This window comes from Botrytis cinerea, chromosome 5, assembly GCF_000143535.2.
Source record: "Botrytis cinerea B05.10 chromosome 5, complete sequence".
In the NCBI taxonomy this organism is placed as follows: Eukaryota; Fungi; Ascomycota; class Leotiomycetes; order Helotiales; family Sclerotiniaceae; genus Botrytis; species Botrytis cinerea.
Genome location: NC_037314.1, coordinates 2,029,820 through 2,048,893, shown reverse-complemented (window position 1 = coordinate 2,048,893; position 19,074 = coordinate 2,029,820). Strand labels below are relative to the sequence as shown.

The window sequence follows — 19,074 nt, the reverse complement described above, 5'->3', positions numbered from 1 at the left end:
AGGACATTATAGTGTGGATGTTTTGGCAGAGGGATTATAATTATATAAATATATACATGAAATTAAGGCTTTGCTAAGACGTACAAGATGCGCAGATCCAGAACAAGCTTTTATACATAGAAAAGGCAGATGTGGAAGGATTCGTGATTAACCAAGTGAAACCATACGCCACCACTCCACACACCTATAATCCACCATCACCAGAACAAACTCTAATCCCCATTCTTAATCCCCGCTGCAATCTTCTCTGCAAGCGCATACACGGTACTCTGCGGATGACCCGGCGGCAAAATCGCAAACGCACTCGCATCCACGACTCGCAAGCCTTTCGTGCCGAAAACCCTCGCTTTGCTATCCACCACCGCCATGGGATCGCTCTGAATCCCCATCTTGCACGTGCACGCGGCGTGCCACACCGTATGCAGCGTTTTCTGGATCGTCTCGAGGATTTGCGCGTCGCTGGATACGGAGGGCCCGGGGAAATACTCCTGTCCGATGAGGACGGGGGCCATGAATTTGGAGGAGAAGGCTGCGCGTACGCGTTTGTAGGCTGCGACTGCGACGGCTTGGTCGGTGGGGGAGGTGAGCCACGAGGGGTTGATGATGGGGAGGTCGGAGGCGGAGGTCGAGGCGAGAGTGACGGTTCCTCTGGAGAGGGGGGCGACGAGCGCGCTGAGGATGGTGGCGTATTGGTAGCCGTCGCGGGGTTGGGTGGTGGGGAGACTGGCGAAATCGCCGACGTAGCCGGCGCCGGAGAGGTATTCGATTTCGGGCCAGTCGGGGGGGAATTGAGCGAGATCGCTGAGGGTGGAAGAGGAGAAACTGTCGCGGAGGGAACTGGGGAGTTTTTCCCAGCCGAGGTAGTCGCAGATGGGGTTGGTCAGGGGGCCGATTTTCTGGATCAGATAGGGACCTATGAATTGTGCGGCCGTGTAGATCAGATCATTGGCAAGTCTGGTCAACGTCTGTACTTTGACGCGGTAAGTAGGACCGAAAAATATATGATCCCACATGTTTTGGCCGACGCCCTCGAGGATGGAGATGGCTGGGATATTCCATTTGGCTAGGGTGTCTTTGGGGCCGATTCCTGAGAGCATGAGGAGTTGAGGGCTTTGAAAGGCGCCGGCGGACATGATGACTTCTTTGCGGGCATTGATTGTGTATGGGATGAAACCGAGTGATGTGACTCTGACACTCGTAGCTTTCTTGTCGTTATCAAAGAGAACCTTTTGGGCCGTGGTAAGCGAATAGACTTTGAGATTTGAGCGTTTCTGCACCGTAGAGTCATAATAGGCTGTCTGGGACGACTCTCGTTTTTGGCTGGAAGGATCGATGGTAGAACTGCAATATTGTTTGCCCATGAGAGACCCAGTATTGAAATCTTGAATATCATTGATTCCGATTTCGCCCAGGGATCCCTCCATGTAACTCGAGAAAGGTTGTGCGTAATTAGCATACGAAACCTCCAGAGGTCCTCCCGAAGACGAATATGCAGACTAGAGATGGAAATCAGTATTTTCCACGAGGAGATTGAAGGAAAAATCTAAGCTTACAGCGCTAAACTCAGCAGATGCGTTGGACGCACGGCTGGATCCCGGAGGAGTGAAACGAACACTCTTTTGAAAGTACGGAAAGAGTCCATCAAAAGTATACGATTGATCATCCACCGCATCCGCCCATTTCTGATACGATTGCGTGGTACCACGCTGATAGATCATGAAATTCCTCGCTGAACTTCCACCGAGACATTTGCCTCTGGCGTACGAAATCGAGCGACCCGCCGCCCCAGCTTGAGGTGACGTCACGAATTTCCAATCCACAAGTGGATTGACATCGGACGGACTGGAGCCCGCCCAGAATGAGTCTCCGGCTGGCGTTGAGCTGAGTGCGGGATTGGCGATCTAAATCTGTTTAGCCATTATACGATCTCGTGATGAAGACGTTTGTCTGTACCTGGTAGAAAGTTCCAGCTTCAATGACTGCTACTGTGGTCCCAGAATCTTCGGACAACCTTGAAGCTATTGTCAATCCTGCAGTTCCACCACCAACAACTACATAGTCGAATGTAGCATCTGCTCTCTTTGTTGGACCATCGGCTGTGGGTGCAGCAATGCTCAGAGGGATTGCAGCGGCAACATATAAGAAAGACTGGAAATGCATCTTTGCGATCACCAAGAGGAGTGTGTACAGTTCTCAAGACAAATGCACATTAAAGGAGAGATATTCTTCCAGTTATAGACATATTTCCATGTTCAAGACCCGTGCTGGCATGAGATCATACGACGGGGAAACAGCCGTAGCCAAAGAGCACAAAGAGCCACTCGTACCCGAATTCACATACTAAGAACTCTCCACATGGGATCAAAACTAGAACGGCGGTCGTGCCAACGTACCAATGAGCGATACAACTTTACGACGGCGAGCAAACCAGTATCCAAGTGAGCAGCATTAACCGAGAAAGTACAGCGATAGCGACATTTAGCAGCATTTCCAAGACTCTCCAAAATATCCACTCTGATTCCAAGGCGCCTTTGCGAACAAAACTAAACGACGTTTGGAAGTGACGAAGCCAAGATCACATAATTAGATTCCGTGCTGCCCCGCTAGGAGACGGAAAGATGTTGTTGGCGAAGCAGCCGCAGCATTGCCGCAAAAGCTAACCCATTTTAATAATCTCCAAATCGTTTCCGTGTCCATGTGCCCAGGAACTCAAAGTAGACTATGCTAGGAGTAGCACTCAAGCTATAATGATCTACCGTTTTTGGTGGTAGACTAAGAAGTGGGAAAGCATTTTGGGGGTTTTGGGTGTGCGGACGGACCGGCCCTTGCATCGTGGTATTGAGTCGTGTTGTAAACGACATTGGATAGACATGTCATAAGATCTGGAACGTCAACAATATCAAAAACAATCGCATTCAATATTTCTAAATTTGACTTCTTCTTCAAGACGAAGTTTCCGTATTCATGAAGATTTGGAGATAAAAATTTAACTCTCGGAGATATACTTGATTGACACAACTCACAGCAGGAGCCAAATTTGCTAGTTTCTGCAGGAACAATATGGTGCACAAAATGCGGGGAAGTTCCAGCGTAATATTTGTCAATGAAGCAAGTTAATTTTACTACAGCTCCAGCCTTCCAACCTTATTCTATGCAAATTAACTTCATACTAGTGTCCAAGAAAAGTGATCCCTATTAGTAGCATCAAAGCTCAAATATCGCTCCTTGACGAAGCTACTTCCTCATGCAAAGCCAGGTACGGGAAATGTGACGATACCATCCCATACTTTTATGGCTGCTACGTCAGGCTCATTGCCAGAACTTCGACTACTCGCCAATTGTAATATCTGTAGCGCCGTGGCTGTGAGATGTAGCGGGTATTTGACACGGCTCGCTTCCTCGATTGCTTTATTCTGTTTGATCGTGAGCACCATATACTCACATGGAATTATTGTGAAAGGATCTTTCAAATTACTTACGAGACGAGCAACAACATCATTAATAGAGGATTTTGAGGTACACTTTCCACTTAACAAAGCTGGCACTCTATCCACGAACATGGCGCTTGCTCCAGCCGCCCCTTTTACTACATCGTATAGCATTTCGGTGTCTAGACCTATCGCTTGACCAAAAGCCATTGCTTCTACTGCTGCGACTAGATGTACACCTGCTAGTATATCTTCAACTAGCTTTAATCTCGTATCATTCGCACTTGTAGTAGAAGTAGTTGTCTGATCGAAGACAAGACTTGGCTGGGTAGGGATATAAGCTCTGACAAGTCCAGAATCATCATCTAGACCAAACCCAGAACGTACGCCGGATGCCAATACTTGTTCGGCCGCAGAGCAAAGGAAGAGTGGACATTTGACTCTACGGCCATCAGCTGTCACTATACCCATGTCTTTAACAAAGATGTTCAGTGCCGAATACGGGTGTAGATCATTCTCCAACATATGCGGTACTCTGTTCCCCAACATCCAGCTTTCTCCAGATGATTTAACTAGATAGTCAAAAGCCTGCTTGGTGTTAAGACCCAAGAATGCAGCAAACCCCATGGCTTCTGATGCCATAATCATGTGTATTCCCGCGAGAGCTTGGTGAACCATTTTAACCTTGGTACCCGCCCCCAAACCACCAGGTATCATATGCAATGGATCTGCCATGGCATCCAACACTGGTTTCGCAGCGTCGAGCGATTTCTCCGGCCCAGAAGCGAGAATTACAAGCGTACCAAGAGCTGCTCGACTAGTACCTCCCGACACAGGTGCATCTACCAATTCCACATCTTTCCTGTTATATTTATTGTCCAGTAATTCTCTGACCTCCGGTACGTGTTCGGGGAAAGCAGTAGAGCTTAGTATTATCGTAGCATTCGGCTGTAATTCGTGGATAGCTCCAGTGACATCGTCGAAAAGAACCGCAAGGGTTTGCGCAGCCGTGGCTACCATGATGACGATGTATTGTGCATTGGCGACGGCAGATCGAGGTGTGGTAGCTGTGTTTCCGCCCGCGGATCTGAATTTCTCGAGCGTGGGTTCGTAGACATCAAAGCCAGTAACAGAGAATGTTTTGAGGAGGTTCGTAGCCATGCCCATCCCCATAGCCCCAAGACCGATGAAGGCCACGGCTGGCTTATCAGATGAAGACATGTTGTCAATGTGCTATCAAAAGTAGATGGATGAACGGGAGGAACAAGAATTGAGGAAACGCTACTTAAACTTGAAGATGGGTGATTTGAAGTCTTCATAACAAACCATCCCCTACCAAACTCACCATTTAAAGAGCCATATAGATGAATCCACCCAATGTCAGTACCCCTCATAATTCACCCCAGCAGAGCAGAACAAGCATGACGTTCATACCTGCAGCAGTTCGGGCTACTTGCCATTTTTGTTTTTGTTTCGTGGGGGTTCTCGGAAATATATCCGTCAAGCCAATACCCCATAAGCTACCTAGGTAGGTGCAAGGCTATGGAACATTTGGACCCCTTCTAATCGAACAAACAAGAAAAGCGACACACTTCCAAAGTATTTATACTCTTTTCAAAATTCTATATATAATATCAAATTAATTAATTAATTTTTCTATTTGCAACTTATAAAAAACAAAATAGACCATTCAGAAACGGTCAAATTTTTTCTTTCCCATCTTTTTTCTGTACATTCTAGAGGATATCTTGGTTTCTTTCCGATACCAAGATATCAACCCTGGTATTTTCAGTGTATAATTTTGCCCCATTCAGAAGAGACATTACTCTTTTTTTATATTAAAAGTCCAGTAGATAATATACTTTACTTGCTTAGAATAAAGTCTCAAAGTGTTATTGTCCTCTTCATAATTATAATGTGAGGTATTAGGTCTGTTTATTTGACTTTCTGTGTATCTATATTTCTGTGGGAACTAATCTCCCGAATAACAATTTAAAAATTAACATTCCATCTCTTTTCGACGCCATTCATATCTCACCCATATATACCTTGCGGCATATTATCTATTATCTAAATATTATCCTTTTTTTTGCTCTCCAACCCAATTCTCGAATTAAATAACCTATTCAATCACCCCCATAAGAACTTTTCTCCTCACGAACAAGTTCCAAATCCACTCTGACACCCAGTTCCACAGTACGTACTCGTACTACCACACCATCCATACCGAGAGCAGCAACTTCCAAACGAGCTTCCCTTGCACGTATACCCGTTACCACACGACGCATCTGTTGAGACTTTCAATGACGATGTTGCAGTAGCTTTTGACGCCGTAGAGGTAGAAGTAGATGTTGGTGCAGATGTAGATGTAGACGCAGCTGAGCTTGTGGTTCCACTGCTGCCGTTATTTCCAGAATCATCATCAGCAGCGCCAATACTCTGTGGATTCCAGAACACTTCATTGGGGTCAACGGTCTGTTTAATGGCCAATAATTTGTCATATGTAGTTTGTCCGTATCCGAGCATCGCAGCGTCGGTTGCACTTAGCTCTGGGTCTACGTAGTTGAGATATGCCCCAAAATCACTAGATGCACCAGCTGAAAGAGCGCTATTGAGAGAGTCTACGAAGGGCGTTATAGCGTCGTCATATGGTGGCAAAGAGTTGGATGTAAAGCCGTAGTTCTGTGAGTTGTTAGTTAAGTGGCCAAATAATCGCATTGTTAAGAAAAGGAGTCTCACCTGGAAAACCCAATGAGCGTCACGATCAGAATATGCCGAAGAGTCGGAAGAAGGCACATTTATCTGACTATCGGCGCCTCCATATAAATCGATAATAGTATACCAAGGAGAAGGAGCACTTCTTCCTTGATTCAGAATGTAGGTGAAGTAGCTAGTTAGCTGGGTAGAAGTCAACGGCTCAGCATTCCTCGTAACCACAGATTTTGCGTAGAATGTGTCGTGAGCAACATATCCGGTCAATGGTTCCTGGAGCTGTCCCCCATTGTTTGCACTGACCAAAGCATCTGTCCATCCTAGAGATTTAACACTGCTGGTAGCGGCGGTGGGAAAAGCGGCCAATATTGCTGGAAAGGTGACGCTCTCGAAATGGCTCTGATCACAGCTCATGCACCAGCCACTAAGACTGAATGATCCATAGTTGTCGGTGTAAATACCTAATGTGATATTTTTGTTGATTTTGGTAGAGTCGAGAGTAAGTTCTTGAAGTTTGGTGAAGGACGAGACGGCAGTGCTAACACTATCTAGTGCTGCGGGAATACTAGCTGCGAAAGTGAGAACGGACGATGGAGCAGCAAAAGTCTGGAGGTAGAAGGCCGTCGCAATAGCAAACGAATCACCAGCTCCTCTCATTGCGTAGAAAATATCGGGATAAGCTGTGGCTGTTGTGTGGATTTGGGTTCCATTGGCAAGAACCACATCGAGGCCAACGATAGTATCAAGAGCCAAACCCCAAATTCTAGATGCGTATCCGTAACCTCCATGAGTGAAATGTCCACCTATTCCAACCCCTGGACATGTTCCATGTGGAACAGCTCGTTTGCCCTGACTGTACAGTCCAAGAGCGAGGTTTCCTAAACGTACACCTCCTCCAACGGTAGCAATATTGGTTTCTAGAACATGTTTGATTAGACGTCGTTCGGAACGCAGGTTCAGGATATTGATAGAACTTACGAGGATCAACGCTTATAGAGTTGAAGTTCTCGAGACTGACGATAAGACTTCCATCTTTACCACCGCTTGAATAACTAGCATATGAATGCCCGCCAGATTTAGCCTGTACTTTGAGTCCGGCAGCGGCTGCACAAGTGATTGCGTCACTGACATGTTGTGAGGTGGTAGGTAAAGTGACAACAGCAGGGGTGTATGATAACCGAAGATTATAAGGGGAAATTGTCGTAGCCCACGAAGATGAGGAACTATCTTGATATGGAACAGAGTGCTGAGTTAAGCAGTCTTGAATGCTTGAAGCGCGGGTTTCGACTCCACCAAATGGGTACGAAGAAGCCAGCGGGATACCTAACAAGCCAAATATGACCTGGGCCACGATGATTCGAAAGCCATGCTAGAAATCGTGTTAGCAACATGATCTTTTGACATTACGACTCCACGTGATTGTGGCAACAAGTCTGAGAATTTTCAAGGCTTTTAAGTACGATTTCGCTCGTGCGTGCTTACAATTTGTGGATTCGTCCGATACATTGCGAATTTGCGGTTTCTGGTGGGGAGAGATGGCTAGTCATGTAACAAAATCAAGAGGGGAAAAAGTACAGATGAAGAGTGATGTCAAACTTGAAAAATGAAGGGAAATATGAGCTTTTAAGAACAGCACGCCTTAGCTCTCGTGAAAGACCATGATTCAAGTCACCTTGATGCCGAAGTATCGCACTCCGTACAGTTGGAATAGGAGAAATTGTGGATAGCTTCAATGTTTGGTTGAGATTTTTGCTGATCGGCATCTGCCAAGGCCCACTGACAGGGACTGAGCACTTGCAGCAGCCGCCAAAAAAATAAAAATAGACATAAAAATAGACATAAAAATGTAAGGAGTTGCCTGTGTTTACGGATTCCGAGATCATTGTGTTGCCCTCGGAAGAATTTGACCAAAGCTGCGGTGAATCATTGTATATTGATGACAAGCATTGACACATGCAGATATCCACAAAATATCTTGTACCATAAAGCAAATACGAACTGCAGCCTACTAAGCTACTCTCAGCTGTGGACGCCACCCATTCATGCCATTTCCATATAATTTGACAAGTTCCATTCAGAACCCTTCCAAACGCCTTGTTCAAACGATGTTATCGTTGCGGTACGCATTCATGTTTCCTGTCATGTCGTACATGTTCGTAAAGCTTCGTTGATCGAAGCATACGGACAATCAATTTCTTTCCCCGGGGTTTGGGATACCATCTCCACTTCTGCTATGATATTGCTTCCTCAAAAATTGTTCAATTGGTACATCGTGCTGTGGCCGAACTGGGGGTGCTTCACTGTCTTTCATGGCTGTATCTTCCGGTCCTTGTTCAAAAGTTGACTTTTGCAATGCACTTATGCCTGGTATCCACGACAATGCTTTCATCATTAGCAATCTGTGTTGGAATTTCATGGTTCAGCTTGATCAGCAGCGCTGAATTATCTGCCTACCTTTCTCTGTCAAGCTTGCTTCTTCCTTCTCCTTCTCTGGTTGCACCCCACGAGCAGCTTGATTCAATTTATCTTTAAAGTCGCCCTTTCTAAACTTATTCCCGTGTGCATCTTTTCCGACTTTATTCTTGTCCTGGTCAGGATCATACACGCCGTCTTTAGAAGTCGCAGATACACTGTTGGCTACAGTCTCGTATGCGGAAGAAGCTGTGTTCTTCAATTGATCGATGGTCGAGGGCTGAGACGACATGTTGGAGAAATCTGTGGTCAATCAGTCAGTCAACCGACAGCAAGATCTGGAACCAATCAGCGGATTGTTTGGTGGGAGGAGTGCCAACCGAGTCAATTGAAGGTTAGCAATGCTGTGCGAACTAGCCAACACGCGTAGATGTAAAGAGGCACTGAAGGTAAAATGGATAGAATCGATCAAAACAATGAACGAGTTGGGAATTGAAAACAATCCGCTGTAGATGAGATGGGGTGGTTATAGCTTGTAGCGTAGCTCACGACATAACTGCCTTTGTCCTCGTACCTGACAGAGCATATCACCAAGTTATCCGCTTGACGTCAGTGACAGAGAACCAGCCAAGCAATTGTTTCAAGAGTTGCCCTCTTCCCGATTATCCGTCGAAAAGACGTTAAATCTTGACAAAGTTGGATAGAAGGATCGAATCAATTATTCATAATTATCACGCTGCCGCAACAAAGCCCAAAATAGCATCAAGCAGCTCTTGTATTGTCAGCCCTATAGGTTGTTCTTCTACATGGCCCACCTACTGACAACAAGTACCGGTACAGCCCCCTTTCGGATTCTATCCGGATCAACTTAATCGCCGCGACCTGGAAGTTCCGACTGTCAGAGTCAGAACAACATTCGCAATAGCAAGAGCGACAATAACAGTAAAAATAACAATAACAGTCATGGTGAATTTTAGGAAAATCAGAAAATCAGGAACAACCTTGGAATCTGCTCATCCGCTCCGGTATCTACTTATCGTAAGCAGGAACATCAGCCTCACGCTTTTTACTATATATAAATAAATACACACAACCTTAACCACGGTGGGCAATTGGCATTTCCAACCTTAGACCGACCCCACTTGGTTCTGTGCGATGCGATGCTGCTACTATGCAGTGCTGTCCACTCACAGATGCTGATTCCCACATTATATAAGTCGATGTTCGCCAAAATGAACATGAATGTCGAGTGGGCGAGCATATCCCATTCGAGCATATCCCATTCGAGCTTCATATATGATTTATTTGTTCGATGTTTTCAGTGGGCAGGAAGCAGGCAGCCAACTAACTATTAAGGTTAACATCCCAAGTAATAACCCTAAATAGATCACTGCTCGATAAAAGAGCGTTGAAGCACTGTGGAATTGCTGTTCGGACTTACCACCTCTGCCGAAATCCCCGATTGGATTTGAGCTACTCATTTTTCATCAACAGCTACCTTCTGGAGAGAGATATATATATGTGACTACCAGGTACTGGACCCATTTTGTGATACATACATAAGAGCTTATTGGGGGTTCAGAAGGAAACAGAGCAGAGTGATACATACTCGGGGATCTACATCGCGCCCGCACCGAGATTCCCCATCAACGTCAAGCATAAGTCCAGACTCAAGAGTGGACTGATTACAACTCTACAATTAACCATAGCGATGGATAGTGATGTCACGAGGCCCGATAAAATGTTCAGTTCTTCTCGTCGCTCCCACCGGAAAACAAGGACAGGGTGCAATAACTGTAAGAGGAGAAAGATTAAGGTTAGTTAGAGCTACTGCTTGCCTGGTTCGTTCTACATCCCTCTACCCAAGCCGGTAACAGTATACACACAGGTAAGTTCCAAGCCTTGATTTCATAGAAGATGAAACGTTCCATTTGACATTGTGTATCTTTAGTATCATTTTCTTGTTGCCCTCGCTCGAGTGTTGACAGCCTTCAGTTCAGTGGCTAACTCATCGATTAGTGTGGCGAAGGAAAGCCTAGCTGCTTGAATTGTATCAAGCATTCAGTACCATGTGATTATTCAAGAGCGGACGCAGCAGCAGCAGCGAAGAATACGCCACTCTCATCTCCTGGATCGTCAACTTCAGTTTCAGCTCCAAATAATGTGCTGGGTCGAACTGCCGAGGGCCAAGACCCATATCTGAATCTTATGGATTTGGAGGTCTTCAACAACTTTTGCGTATCAACAAGCATCTCACTTAACTCCAATCCTGTAGTGAGAAATATATATCAAACCACGATTGTCCAGATTGCATTCCAGCACGAGTTCGTCATGCGTGCGCTACTCGCTCTATCAGCCCTCCACATGGCTCGCAACAGGCCTGATCAGAGTCAACGACTTCATGAGTATTCAAAGCAGCAACATGAGGCAGCGCTCCGTCAAGGCACTGCGTTTCTTCCACATACCACCACTGAGACTTGTACAGCGGTTCATGTCTTCTCGATACTCACCGGTATGCACACATTAGGTCAACCTCGCAGCGTTGATGAATTTGTCATCGTCGGCGAACGTGGGATTACGTCATGGCTTGTGCTATTTCGAGGTGTAACCGCAATTATCGAGCAGTTCAAAGACACACTTCTAACAGGGCCTTTGGCCGACTTGTTCAAAGTTAGAGAAGAGAGAGTCTTGCTGCGCCAAACGTACGCAGATGATGAAGTTGAACATCTAAGTCACCTAAGAATTGCAATTGAAACCACAGTACCCGATATACATGAAGTACAAATTTATACCGAGGCTATTCGCGGCTTGGAACTTTCGTATGAGTTCATGTACAGGTGTCCAGCTGAACAATACGAGACGGGTGACATATTTATCTGGCTATTCCGTGTATCTGATGAGTACTTGAGTCGTCTAAACGAGGGTACCCAAGAAGCATTAGCAATCCTCGCATATTCATCTGTGTGCTTCAAGAAGTTGGAGAATCTCTGGTGGATAGAAGGGTGGAGCAATCATTTGATGGCCAATATCTATCAGTTTTTGGATGAAGAACATAGACAATGGGTCCAGGCACCTATCGATGAGATTGGCTGGGTCCCATATCAATGATCAGAAACTCGTAGGGTTTGCATTTCTAGAAATCTGCTTGCATTGGGGTTTGAATCGCGAGTATGAAGGAATGAATGTCTGGTCTTAATATGAAGATAAATCAAAGTTGAAAGATGCGCTTTATAGATGTTCCTCTGTACTAATTGTTTTCAGAAAGATGTATTGTATTTTAAATATAGCAAAATTGTTCTCTTCTCTCCACTTTCAAAATTCTAACGTCAGACTACATTGGGCGAGCTCGTGTGAGGCACACAGGCTCCTCTACGAGGCTACGTATCATTGTTGATTATTCAAAAAAAAATGATTCAAACATTGCTCTCACCTATATCGTTCATCATGGTTGGTATTTGCATAAATTCATTATATTCATCTTAACTTTTCAATATGTACAATAAAGTCATCAAACCTCCCAGCCGTGCTCATTTCAATCTCCAAAATGGCAACTTCCCTTTTAACCACTTCGCCTTTTCTTTGCTCCGCCTAGTAAGTATCATTGCTGGTATAGTTCTCCCTAGCAGCGAATTGCAACACGCCAGCTCCAACATCAAAAACAGTAACGACGTTCTTCTGGAAGGTGTCGCCCAGGATAAACAAATCGTCGGCAGTATCACTTCCACCATCATCAATACCGCTAATGCAAACATCGTTTCCATCGTCGTCAGTACCAGCGTAGAGAATCATATCGAGAGGGTTAGTATAAAAGACTGTACCACCAATCTCAATACTGAACACAGGTGGAACAGCAGTACAAGAAACGACGTACGCGCCCTGATCACTGCTGTACACGGCAGCCGGCACAAAAGCCTTGTTGATAGCATTGGCCATCTTGGTAGGGAAGTAGTTGAGAGTAGTTCCCGAATCGACAATGTAGGTAGGAGTCGAAGCGCCGGAAATGGCTTTTCCGTTCAGATACGCGGCTTGGATTTTGATGGTGTAGAAATCGTATGCTTTGGGGTATCCGGAGATGGATGTTACGAGGATGGGGGTGCTGGCGAAATCTTGCACGAAATCGACGGGGGGGACACCACCGAGGGCGAGGTAGCCGGCGGGGCCGGAGACGTCGCGCTCGATGACGAGACTGAAGAGGGAATCGACGAGTCCTTGTTCGTACATGGTGGTGAAGATGGGGTTGTAGGGTACTTGGGTGGAACCTTTGTAGGCAGATGTGCTGGTGGGGTGTTAGTATAAGTTGTTTTCCCTTTGCATCGTTCAAAGTTTGTTGGAGGAAAACTTACATTCCAGGATACGCCATACCGACTAAACCACTGGTTGTTCCGTCACCTTCCCATGCAGCAGAAGTGACCAAAGCGACAGTAGTGGTTACGTTGATACCGGCAAAAGTCACGGGCTGCGATCCAAGAACACCAGTAAGATACTCTCCATCGCCATATGTAATGGAAAATTCTTCTCCTGAGATAGCTTTGAAGGTAGAATCTTTAGTGTAGGTTGAGCCAAATCCACAGGTGGATGCGGAGGCACTCTTTCCGGTATCAAGATCAATACAAGAAAATCCAGTCTCGGCTAACCAAGTATCACTAGATCCGGTATCGACACTAGATGAGAGAAATAAAGTCAGTCTATAATATCTTCCCATAGTCGAGTTAACTATTTCCGAATAAGCACTCACATAACCTCAAAAGTCTGCGTTCCAAATGTAATCTCCGTAGCAAATTCCTCTCCCTCAAATAAACTGACGAGAGCAGATGAACTTCCATTGACAATATCCAAATTTTTCAAGAATTTAGCTGCGCTTCTGACTTTAGAGCCGCCGGTAGATTTTTTGTTAAGTTCCAAAACATTGTCTGTGACGACGGGAATACTTCTTGGTCTGGAGGGAACGGCACTACGGACAGAGATCTTGGAGTTTGAGGCGCGGGGAAGCGAGCGGGCGGAGGTGAGGGAGAGGAGAGAAAGAGCGGTAAGGGTGGAGAGGACGGGGAAATACATCTTGAAGGGTGTCCTACTGAAGGAAATTCGGGAGATGGAAACGAGGCTGGCACTTTAAAGAAAGAATGCTACGGGAAAAGAAGAGAGAGAAAGCCAAGTGGAACAGAAGCTTCTTCATATACTCCTTCCCCATGACGCCCACATATCTACAAATGATAACATCGTACATGCACCACTCTTTCGCTATCAGATTAATACCACATCCCCTTACAAACTTTTCTTCGCATGCACGGTGTAGATCCAAAAAGGCAGTTGAAGAACGGTATCTGCAATGGGTAGATAGAGTAGTTTCCTATCAGAGACACCATGATCCGCTGCAAGGCACATTAGCACCGAGACCCCTCCAGCAAAACCCGATATGTTGATTCTTCGGCACTGAAGCGACACATCTCATCAACGATTGGTGGATAAAGAGCCAAGAGACCCAATCAGCAATCCAGGAACAGAGTAGCATTGCGGAGAAAAGCCGGTCGCGCAGCTGCTGTCACTGATTCATTTACTAATCACATACTAGCAGGATGAGAGCAGCGCGAGAAGGATGGAAATCCAGATAAGCATTTCGGATCCCCGCAGCAATCATTGGCACCGTTATTGGCACAGAGAAGTGGGAGTGGATGGCGAGGATGGAATCATCCGACATCCGTTCTTATCACACACACGCGCAAAAGGGAAGGAGATACGCGGCCTGTAGGTTTGACAGGGGGGCGGCGCATTCAAGCTTTTGTGGAGAGTTTTGCCGAACGCGGGCCGTCGTATTATGCACAGGGGAGTTGGAAAAGATGGTTGTTTATTGCTGAAAAAGATGGGTTTGTGTGATGTTGGAGGGGTTTGGATGGGGGTTTGGATGGGGGTTTGAGCGAGTGTTGTGTAGTTATTGTTTGCTTTTTATTCGTCAATTCGTCTTATGATTAGTATTTTGTGTTCTGACACATGGTACACCACCCAATACTCACGCGATCTGATATGCGATTTGACATACGACTAGGGCTACAGCAGCCGACTTGTGATTAATTGTTAGTTGACGATGAGTAACAAGTCTCTTATAGAACTGTCCTCGACTCTTTGATAGTCAATGTCATCTCATCCAATACCTGCTGAAATGCTATTGTTGGTGCTAATGCATCCATGGTCACCGAGGTCACTAAATCAATCAAGGGGAAACTTACCATATTGGGGGTTTACGGAAATTACTGGACTGGGCGTTCTGAACAGCAAGAAGAATATCAATAACTCCTACTTGAGACATCAAGTCAATCGAGTTGGTTCTGTTTTCTGTTAATGCAATTTCGATCTCATCTCCACTCACCCCTCCATTATCACTAATGTCCACTCGAACACTATAGCACACCGAAAAACGGAAGAAAAGAAGGAAACATTGAAAGCACATAAGAAAAGGGAAAGGGAAATATTGAAAAAGAAAAGATAGTTGATTGTCTAGGGATTTTATAATTTTTGGGTTTTCTGAAAGAAATCAAATGCAAAACTCCTCTCGTATCCCACACACAGCAAATGAAATCAGACCTCCTACTGTGCTACAAATGAAAGATGGAAGATGTTACCATTGTGTTGTATCCGTGGATCTTGAGACTGTGATACTAAAGAGAGAAAGCCGCGTTACAAATGGAAGATGGAAGAAATTACCATTGTGTGAGACTGGTGGTGGAGTTGGAAGTCGCAGTTCTCAAAGTGAACCGGTGACGTTAACTCTGAACCAGCTATTCAATCTGCGATCTATCCTTGATCCGACCTTGACTTGTGCGACTTGTTGAGTTCCGGTCTTGTAGAACAATTCCCATTGTTTGAAGTTGAGACGGTAGAATTGGCAAGCGTTGGTGAGCTGGGTGAAGTTTTCGTTCGGCATGCGAAAGACGACTTCGCAGCGGGCGAGGCGGGTGAACTGGTTGATGGCTGTGACGAGATTGAAGAAGACGTGGCTGTGGTTGGACTTGTCGACGTCGAAGCGGTACTCGGGAAGTGTCACTGAGACCAAGCAGGTCTTAGTGTACGCCGAGTAGAGTTGGACGATGCGGTGGAAGTCTTCGACCTGGGTGTCGGTGGGACATGTGTTCTGCGCGAGATTGATGGAGAGTGCGAGGGTTTCGCCGCCGAAAGAGACCCAAGGATGGTTGTGGATTTGTCCAGGGGCGAGGGTCGCGGTGGATGCGGAAGCTGGAGCGACTTCGTCGGTTCGGTTGAGGCGAGTCCTCAAGTTGGATGTTGATGCAGCTGGCATCTTGCTGGTTGAGTGGTTGTGAGTAGGATCTGGTTGACGATTCTGATTCTTGCTTGAAAGTCTAGCTTGAAAGTCTTGATCGAAATGTCTTTGGATGGTACTCGAGGAGTGGATGAGTGAATGGAGAATTGAATGATAGGGAAAGATACGAGCCTTTGAATAGTGGATTAGGGGGTGCTGTTGCAATGCTGTTTCGATACATGGGCAACAAACAAAATGCGAGAGTAACCTCACCGGTTAATCTATCTATCATTGTTTTCATGCATTTTTAACATGAACAATCCTGCGAATTTTTTGAAATTCGTAAAACGCAATCGTTCAAGCATTGAACAGAGAAACTGTGGCCATAATCTGGGGCTAGTCTGCCAGGTCATCCTATTTACTGGACCAAGTAAATGATTGGAGACTTCATTCAATTTGACAAAGAAAGCCTCTCTTTATGTACTTTGAACAACCGCCCATTGTTAGCAGCGGTCGTTTGACTCCGATCTCAGATGTGGGCGTTACGAATAGTTTCTTACACGCGGATACGTATCATTTGGTTGAGCGAGACTTCTCACAGCTCCAGCCGTACTTATATGAGCTAAGAAATGACATTCATAACCAGCAAGGTAAATACCACTTAACTTTACTGCAATCGTTTTAGGGATCTGTGAAGCATAGAAACTTGAGTGCCGATGCCTCTGTTAGTCTATAATCTATTTTAGAATGGCACAAAAAGCTTGTGCACTAGGTGAAAGATTGTGCTATCAAGTTTCGAGAGGAACAATCCTTTCAATATGACGAGAAATGGAACAAGGACGGGCCTTCTTTGTACACTTGGGTAAGAATAAGGTTTTCCGTCACAGAGGGGCGTGCAGACATCATTGACAGAACATAATGTCAACCTGATCGCTCAAAATTAATTGTTACTGCGCGCTAGCGATGTTGACTATTTAGTTGTTTTCCTGCTAGTACATATACATGTGTGTAAAGAGGGTCTCCCAGTCCTGATGACTGATAAGTCGCAAAAAATTACCTTGCTAGTATATTTGCACATACAAAGATAACCACGCATCGCGAAATGGATGTCAAGACCGTAATACAAAATTGTGTAACTGATGGGCCATGCTACTACTCTCAGTGTACACCATTTGCAGCCGCCATGCCATTCAAGGCCGGAGGAGGTGGTGGTACAGGCCCAAAGGGTCTTGGAGGCACTGGGTGAACGTCCTCCTCTGTATCGTCGTCGTATTCTCCCTCACTTCCTTCGTCCTCACCCTCTTCGTATTCGTACTCGCTCTCCGTGCCTTCTAAATCACCCTCAGCATACTCTCCTTCCACGGTCCCCGCCATGCCTTGGGTAAGACCTCGTCCTTGCCTCTGCATCTGATCAATGATGTCTCTCAACTTTTCATTTCTCGTCTTTAATGCCTCGATCTCATGAGAACTCTTGGTGCGCTCCTCGGCCATCGTAAGTATGTTCTTATTGGTAGCTTCATGCTTTCGAGTCAAAGCCATGTTTTCCTTTTCGAGACGTTTCGTCTTTTTCGACATTTCTTCCATTTCCTTGCGAAACGTTAGAAATAAATCATTGCTGTTGTTGAGCGTATCTTCCACCTGGCGGGCAATTAGCTCTAGGCATCCAATAGCAGCACAAAAAAAAAAAAAAAAACGAATACCATATGTAGAAAAGTAGGTCCTACCTGCTTGAACTTCTCCACATAAATATTCAACTGATTTCGCAACTCGGTTTCGGTTTTGGAAAAAGTTAGAACCTGCTGATTCAACTGTTTTGCCCGATTTACCTCCTGTTCAGCAGCTCTTCGCTCACGCTCGAACCTAGCAAGATTGTACTGAACTTCGAGCTCCTTTGTACGCAGAAGAGAATGGAAATGAAGCTCCCGTAATTCGTACTGATCAATCAATGACTTGAACTTTGCTTTGAAGCTGCAGGGGCATTAGTGCTTGGACTAGCGATGATATAGAGGAACTTACAGTTCGTCAAGTTCAGGATTAATAACCACAGTTTTGGGATTATCCTTTGTATGTTGATAGTCCTGGAACTGCCACAAAATTTCACTACACTTCTGATCCCATTCTTCTTTGGCGATCTTTTCATTATCTTGTAGAGTTTTGTTTTCACCCTAACCCCGCTTAGCATCTGTAAAATCGCATGCACCCAACAGAATGCGCACCTTGAGTCTATTGTTCTCCTTTTGTAATTCTCTGCAGAGTTTCTCCAACTTCTCTCGGAGGACGACGGCTTTGCCAAGGTCGGTTCTCGCGACGTCTTTCTCCTTCTGCAGCACATCACCACGCTTCTTGTTTTTCTGATTATCTCGCTCCAGTCGTTTCATATCCGCAAGGTGTTCGGTGACCCTCTTTTGGAGTGTCTCGATTTTTTGGAGATCGTCCATTTTGGATATTGAGGAATTCAGTTCTCGATTCGCTTTTTTTACTTCGCGTTCTTGATAGCACAGTACGTTAGCAATTTTTTCAAGCAGGTCTCAATCTCGCATTGCCCCTCCATTTGCACTCGCGGGGGACTTCAGAAAGAGCATATCAGCCCTGTGGTCTCTCCAAAATGAGGAAGTAAGAGCAGGGGCATTTCGATCTATCGAGGAACCCCCTCCAAAAAGGACACCCCTCATTCTTGAATCGACCACTCAATAATTCAGTTCTGAAGCGAAGCGCTTACCCCTCTCCTTCCATCGCGACGCATTCCGAGTAAACAATGCACACGACAGCAGAAATCTGGTGCAGTATGCAAATCGGCAATAGGGAGGGAGTTTCTAGAATGGACAAAACGAACCAATCTCTGCCTCTTGATCCTTCTCTCCAGCTGCATCTAGTTCCAGTTGCGAGATTTTGGCCGCAATAAGTTTCGAGGCTTCACTCGGATCCGTCCCCTTCTTCTGTTTTCCTTTCTTAACTCCAGCATCGTTATGGTGATGATGTCCATTGGGATAATCGGCATGGGTATGGTTCGCATTCATAGAGGTGGTTCTTGAATTCGTAGGGCCAGGTGCGTAAGTGGGATTTGCCCCAGTCGACATTGTTAAAATGCAAGCGTGAGTATCTAGGTACTTATCGTTTATGTGCGACGACTAATTTTGTCGCAATTCAATTTTCTGGGTTTTCATGTATTGCCTCTCTGCACGTTGACGTTCTTTCTCAAAATAAGATATTACGAGGTTGATTGTATAACCAAGCTAGTGTGGCCGAGCCGGACAGTCGGGCAATCAAAAACAC

The 19,074-nt window shown here is 45.5% G+C and overlaps 8 protein-coding genes across 12 annotated transcripts; 1 reads left to right on the top strand and 7 right to left on the bottom strand.

Moving 5' to 3' along the window:
- Positions 1 to 14: 14 nt before the first annotated feature.
- On the bottom strand, positions 15 to 2,319 carry BCIN_05g05950 (hypothetical protein). The gene is made up of 3 exons (XM_001559583.2): positions 1,954 to 2,319; positions 1,554 to 1,901; positions 15 to 1,496 (listed from the first exon to the last, which is right to left on the bottom strand). The coding sequence occupies exons 1-3, from the start codon at positions 2,158 to 2,160 to the stop codon at positions 213 to 215; spliced, it is 1,839 nt and encodes a 612-aa protein (XP_001559633.1). The 5' UTR covers positions 2,161 to 2,319; the 3' UTR covers positions 15 to 212.
- Positions 2,320 to 2,915: 596 nt separating this feature from the next.
- Positions 2,916 to 4,886, bottom strand: BCIN_05g05940 (hypothetical protein). Its single transcript, XM_001559584.2, has 2 exons — positions 3,480 to 4,886; positions 2,916 to 3,413 (listed from the first exon to the last, which is right to left on the bottom strand). The coding sequence occupies exons 1-2, from the start codon at positions 4,647 to 4,649 to the stop codon at positions 3,243 to 3,245; spliced, it is 1,341 nt and encodes a 446-aa protein (XP_001559634.1). The 5' UTR covers positions 4,650 to 4,886; the 3' UTR covers positions 2,916 to 3,242.
- A 406-nt stretch (positions 4,887 to 5,292) lies between these two features.
- Positions 5,293 to 7,948, bottom strand: BCIN_05g05930 (hypothetical protein). Its single transcript, XM_001559585.2, has 4 exons — positions 7,623 to 7,948; positions 7,119 to 7,509; positions 6,168 to 7,057; positions 5,293 to 6,110 (listed from the first exon to the last, which is right to left on the bottom strand). Exons 1-4 carry the CDS (start codon positions 7,644 to 7,646, stop codon positions 5,583 to 5,585), a joined length of 1,833 nt encoding a protein of 610 aa, XP_001559635.1. The 5' UTR covers positions 7,647 to 7,948; the 3' UTR covers positions 5,293 to 5,582.
- A 47-nt stretch (positions 7,949 to 7,995) lies between these two features.
- Positions 7,996 to 9,316, bottom strand: BCIN_05g05920 (hypothetical protein). Of its 3 annotated transcripts, none has more exons than XM_024693105.1 (3): positions 8,933 to 9,316; positions 8,595 to 8,855; positions 7,996 to 8,539 (listed from the first exon to the last, which is right to left on the bottom strand). In XM_024693105.1, the coding sequence occupies exons 2-3, from the start codon at positions 8,842 to 8,844 to the stop codon at positions 8,532 to 8,534; spliced, it is 258 nt and encodes an 85-aa protein (XP_024548888.1). In that variant the 5' UTR covers positions 8,845 to 8,855; positions 8,933 to 9,316; the 3' UTR covers positions 7,996 to 8,531. The 3 variants fall into 3 exon arrangements, with proteins under 3 accessions (XP_024548888.1, XP_024548889.1, XP_024548890.1); XM_024693103.1 differs by having other exon boundaries at positions 7,996 to 8,522; XM_024693104.1 differs by having other exon boundaries at positions 7,996 to 8,504.
- A 350-nt stretch (positions 9,317 to 9,666) lies between these two features.
- Positions 9,667 to 11,972, top strand: BCIN_05g05910 (hypothetical protein). 2 transcript variants are annotated; one of them, XM_001559587.2, is made up of 2 exons: positions 9,667 to 10,368; positions 10,572 to 11,972. In XM_001559587.2, exons 1-2 carry the CDS (start codon positions 10,264 to 10,266, stop codon positions 11,658 to 11,660), a joined length of 1,194 nt encoding a protein of 397 aa, XP_001559637.2. In that variant the 5' UTR covers positions 9,667 to 10,263; the 3' UTR covers positions 11,661 to 11,972. The 2 variants fall into 2 exon arrangements, with proteins under 2 accessions (XP_001559637.2, XP_024548887.1); XM_024693102.1 differs by having other exon boundaries at positions 9,667 to 10,440.
- Positions 11,973 to 12,001: 29 nt separating this feature from the next.
- Positions 12,002 to 13,838, bottom strand: Bcap5. The gene is made up of 3 exons (XM_001559588.2): positions 13,288 to 13,838; positions 12,896 to 13,213; positions 12,002 to 12,828 (listed from the first exon to the last, which is right to left on the bottom strand). The coding sequence occupies exons 1-3, from the start codon at positions 13,605 to 13,607 to the stop codon at positions 12,141 to 12,143; spliced, it is 1,326 nt and encodes a 441-aa protein (XP_001559638.1). The 5' UTR covers positions 13,608 to 13,838; the 3' UTR covers positions 12,002 to 12,140.
- Positions 13,839 to 15,235: 1,397 nt separating this feature from the next.
- On the bottom strand, positions 15,236 to 15,889 carry BCIN_05g05890 (hypothetical protein). The gene has a single exon (XM_001559589.2). The coding sequence runs from the start codon at positions 15,838 to 15,840 to the stop codon at positions 15,289 to 15,291; it is 552 nt and encodes a 183-aa protein (XP_001559639.1). The 5' UTR covers positions 15,841 to 15,889; the 3' UTR covers positions 15,236 to 15,288.
- An 839-nt stretch (positions 15,890 to 16,728) lies between these two features.
- On the bottom strand, positions 16,729 to 19,031 carry BCIN_05g05880 (hypothetical protein). Of its 2 annotated transcripts, none has more exons than XM_024693101.1 (5): positions 18,521 to 19,031; positions 18,018 to 18,289; positions 17,818 to 17,966; positions 17,526 to 17,769; positions 16,729 to 17,439 (listed from the first exon to the last, which is right to left on the bottom strand). In XM_024693101.1, the coding sequence occupies exon 1, from the start codon at positions 18,876 to 18,878 to the stop codon at positions 18,615 to 18,617; it is 264 nt and encodes an 87-aa protein (XP_024548886.1). In that variant the 5' UTR covers positions 18,879 to 19,031; the 3' UTR covers positions 16,729 to 17,439; positions 17,526 to 17,769; positions 17,818 to 17,966; positions 18,018 to 18,289; positions 18,521 to 18,614. The 2 variants fall into 2 exon arrangements, with proteins under 2 accessions (XP_024548886.1, XP_024548885.1); XM_024693100.1 differs by having other exon boundaries at positions 18,635 to 19,031.
- Positions 19,032 to 19,074: the final 43 nt, after the last annotated feature.